The sequence below is a fragment of the Schistosoma mansoni genome, chromosome 1, assembly GCF_000237925.1.
Source record: "Schistosoma mansoni strain Puerto Rico chromosome 1, complete genome".
NCBI lineage: Eukaryota > Metazoa > Platyhelminthes > Trematoda > Strigeidida > Schistosomatidae > Schistosoma > Schistosoma mansoni.
The window spans coordinates 17,509,198-17,512,863 of NC_031495.1; the positions used below are offsets into that span (position 1 = coordinate 17,509,198).

The window sequence follows — 3,666 nt, forward strand, 5'->3', positions numbered from 1 at the left end:
AGAGTTGACCCCAAACAACCAAGCATATGCTAAAACAGTATTGTTCAAGTATTCATTCACTTCCTTACCTTTTGTAAGCGCTATATTCCCTACTATCTTATATGGAATGTTGAGAGCCTTTGTTTGTCTGAACAGATAATCCCACGCTCCACTGTGACTGCGCGAAGATCGAAATAAAGACCTATTCACTACTTCTCTGGTTTCTTCTATCAATAGCACGAGGGTTACCTATAGGCACGAAAGTGGTGAGCCCTTTTTGAACACAATTTAACCTCATTTCTGATATTAATTTTTTTTTTACTTAATCGTAAAAGTAGACCGGATTATCCGTAAACTAAGTTGAGTATATAACTAGTTTATTCCGTATTATCTTAAGTTATTCGTGTTATAGTAACCATTTTTCGTGCTAACTTTATTGCTATATTTGTCACATACCTCATGTCAGACTCAATAGAAACCCATAATCTGGAGGATTTGTCACCAGTGGTGATAGACACTGTTATAACTACGAAATCCCGACTTCCAGAATTTGATCGTAGTGATCCTGAGTTGTGGTTTGCTCAACTAGAGCATTATTTCACAAGACACAATATCAAATCTGAAGGGATTCGCTATAGAGACTTGTGTTCTATCCTTCCTCCTTCAGTTGCCAAAGAAGTCCGTGACTTGATTTTAGATCCACCATCACCACAACCATACACCATCTTAAGACGAGAGATAATAAACCGTTTATCATTATCAGATAGTCAAAGAATCCAAAGACTTTTTCAAGGTGAAACACTAGGTGATCGGTCGCCGTCACAGTTTTTGCGTCACCTCCAAGTGTTAATGGGTGATAACACGGTGGGTGAAGCAGTCCTAAAACAAGGATGGATACAAGCTCTCCCATGCTACGTCCAACACTGTTTGGATGCACAAGATCCTGAAACCTCATTATCTCATTTAGCGCGTATAGCCGATAGAATAATGGAGAGAGGTCCTCCAACTGGACCAGGCACAATAAATCACACACAAAAAGTAGAATCAGCAAAAGACCCCGTCATAGAAGGACTCATTGCGAGTGTTAAGAGTCTCACTGAGGCTGTCACCAGAATGCAAATGGGTCATAGAAACAGGAGCAGGTCACCACAACGACCACGATCCAAGTCACAAAACAGGTCACAAATGTCCAGACAACCTGGGCAGTTTTGTTGGTACCACTGGAAGTTTGGTGTCAACTCAACCAAGTGCATGCAACCATGCGCCTGGCCTGAGCATAATTCTAAGACAGCGGGAAACGAGTAACCCCTCCCCAGGTCGCGACGACTGAGGAGGGGCGCCAAAACAGTCGCTTGTTTTATGTTAGAGACAGAAACTCTGGCTTGAATTTCTTGGTGGATACTGGCGCTGCTCTTAGCATCATCCCTCAAAATAAAACTGAGATTAGTCGAGAAACATCATCAATTACACTTCAAGCTGCAAATAAAACTAAAATTGCGACATTTGGGCAGAAAAACTTAACCCTAGATTTGGGGTTCAGGAGGCAATTCCCTTGGGTTTTCACGGTAGCCGACTTAGATCTGGCAATACTGGGGATGGACTTTCTAGAGAGATACGAATTTCTAGTTGACACCAAGAAACGGCGATTAACACTAAAAGAAACTTCGTATTACACAAAAGGCAAAGAAAGTCACATCAGCTCTCTTAACTTGATTCAAACTCCTCCAGTAACAACAGCGAAATTCCAAGATATACTCGCGGAATTTCCAAACTTAACTAAACCAAACCCACAGCCTTCTAAAGACAAACTAAAAGTAAGTCACACTATCAAAACCGAAGGTGCACCGGTTTTTGCAAAACCCAGGAGACTAGCACCAGATAAGCTCAAAATCGCTAGGGCCGAGTTTGATTATATGCTACAACTGGGTATTATCCGTCCCTCTGATAGTCAATGGGCATCCCCTTTGCATATGGTCCCAAAGAAAAATGAAGGTGACTGGCGACCGTGCGGGGATTACAGAGCCCTCAACCGTCAAACCGTACCAGATAGGTACCCAATACCGCATATCCAAGATTTCACAAACGGTTTACAGGGTATGAACATATTCACTAAAATTGACTTAGTCAGGGCATATCACAATATCCCAGTGGCTGATGAAGATATCCCCAAGACAGCTATTACAACACCCTTTGGCTTATTCGAGTTTATACGCATGCCATTCGGCCTGAGAAATGCGGCACAGACATTTCAAAGATTCATAGACAATCTACTTCGAGATATGCCATTTGCGCAGGGGTATATAGACGACTTGTTAATTGCCAGCCCCGATTTGCAATCACACGAACAGCATGTAAAAACAGTGTTAAAAAGACTGGATGAACATGGAATAAACATACATCAAAGTAAGTGTGTTTTCGGTGTTCAAACTTTAGAATTTCTCGGTCACACAATAAGCCCAGAAGGGATTAAACCGATCAAAAAAGAAGTAGACACCATTAAACAATATCCCATACCTAGTTCTCTAACACAACTGAGAAGTTTTCTAGGTCTAATTAACTTTTATCGCAGATTCATACCAGGTTGTGCACAATTAATGCAACCTTTGACAGATTCACTAAAAGGAAAACCAAAAGAATTCAAACTGTCTTCTGACGCTGTCGAAGCTATTAAACAGCTTAAAGATAAACTAGCTCAAGCAACTACGTTGATGTATCCGAATTCTCTTTCCCCACTTGCTTTGATGGTGGATGCTTCTGATAAAGCAGTAGGCGGTACCCTTAACCAACTGGTTAAAAACGCCTGGAAACCAATTGCTTTCTTCTCAAAAAGACTCGCTCCAGCAGAGACAAGGTATTCTACCTTCGGGCGAGAACTTCTTGCAATCTACCTAACCATTAAACACTTCCGACACATGTTAGAGGGCAGGGAATTTATAGTCTTTACGGATCACAAACCACTAACGAATGCACTAAAAGCGAGAGCTGATAAATACTCACCTCGAGAAGTCCGACACCTTGACTATATATCACAGTTCACAAGCGATATCCGACATGTCAAAGGTCAGGACAATCAGGCGGCAGATGCTTTATCTAGGCTAGAAATAAACGTGCTACAGCAGTCTACAGTAAACTTCGAGACGTTGAGAAACGAACAGGAGCAGGATTTAGAATTACAAAACCTGCTTAAAACAAACAATTCAAGTCTTAATTTAAAACAGTTCCCATCACCTGTCGATGGTATTCTAATCTACTGTGACACGACCAAGGCAATGCCGCGACCTTTCGTTCCCAAAAGTATGCGAAAGTTGATATATAATAACTTTCATTCTTTGTCTCATCCTGGCGCAAAAGCTTCAACAAAACTAATCAATGCCAGATATATATGGCCGAATTTACAGAAGAATGTACACAAATGGGTTAGAGAGTGTTCAGCATGTCAACAATCAAAGATAAATCGTCACACAAATTCACCCATAGGTGTTTTCTCGCAACCAGATGCACGTTTTGCCCATGTGCATATCGACTTGGTAGGTCCTTTACCACGTTCAAACGGTTTTAATTATCTTTTTACATGCATAGATCGATTTACCAGATTCCCTATAGCCATCCCGATAGCGGACATCACAGCGGAAACAGTAGCCAAAGTTTTCATGCAGAACTGGGTAACCATTTTTGGTACACCTATAA

The 3,666-nt window shown here is 41.3% G+C and overlaps 1 protein-coding gene across 1 annotated transcript; it reads left to right on the top strand.

Annotated features, from left to right (window-relative positions):
* Window positions 1–438: 438 nt before the first annotated feature.
* Window positions 439–1,284, top strand: Smp_151170 (hypothetical protein; the record flags this gene model as incomplete). Its single annotated transcript, XM_018793491.1, has 1 exon — window positions 439–1,284. The coding sequence occupies one exon, from the start codon at window positions 439–441 to the stop codon at window positions 1,282–1,284; it is 846 nt and encodes a 281-aa protein (XP_018647997.1).
* Between the last annotated feature and the right edge of the window lie 2,382 nt (window positions 1,285–3,666).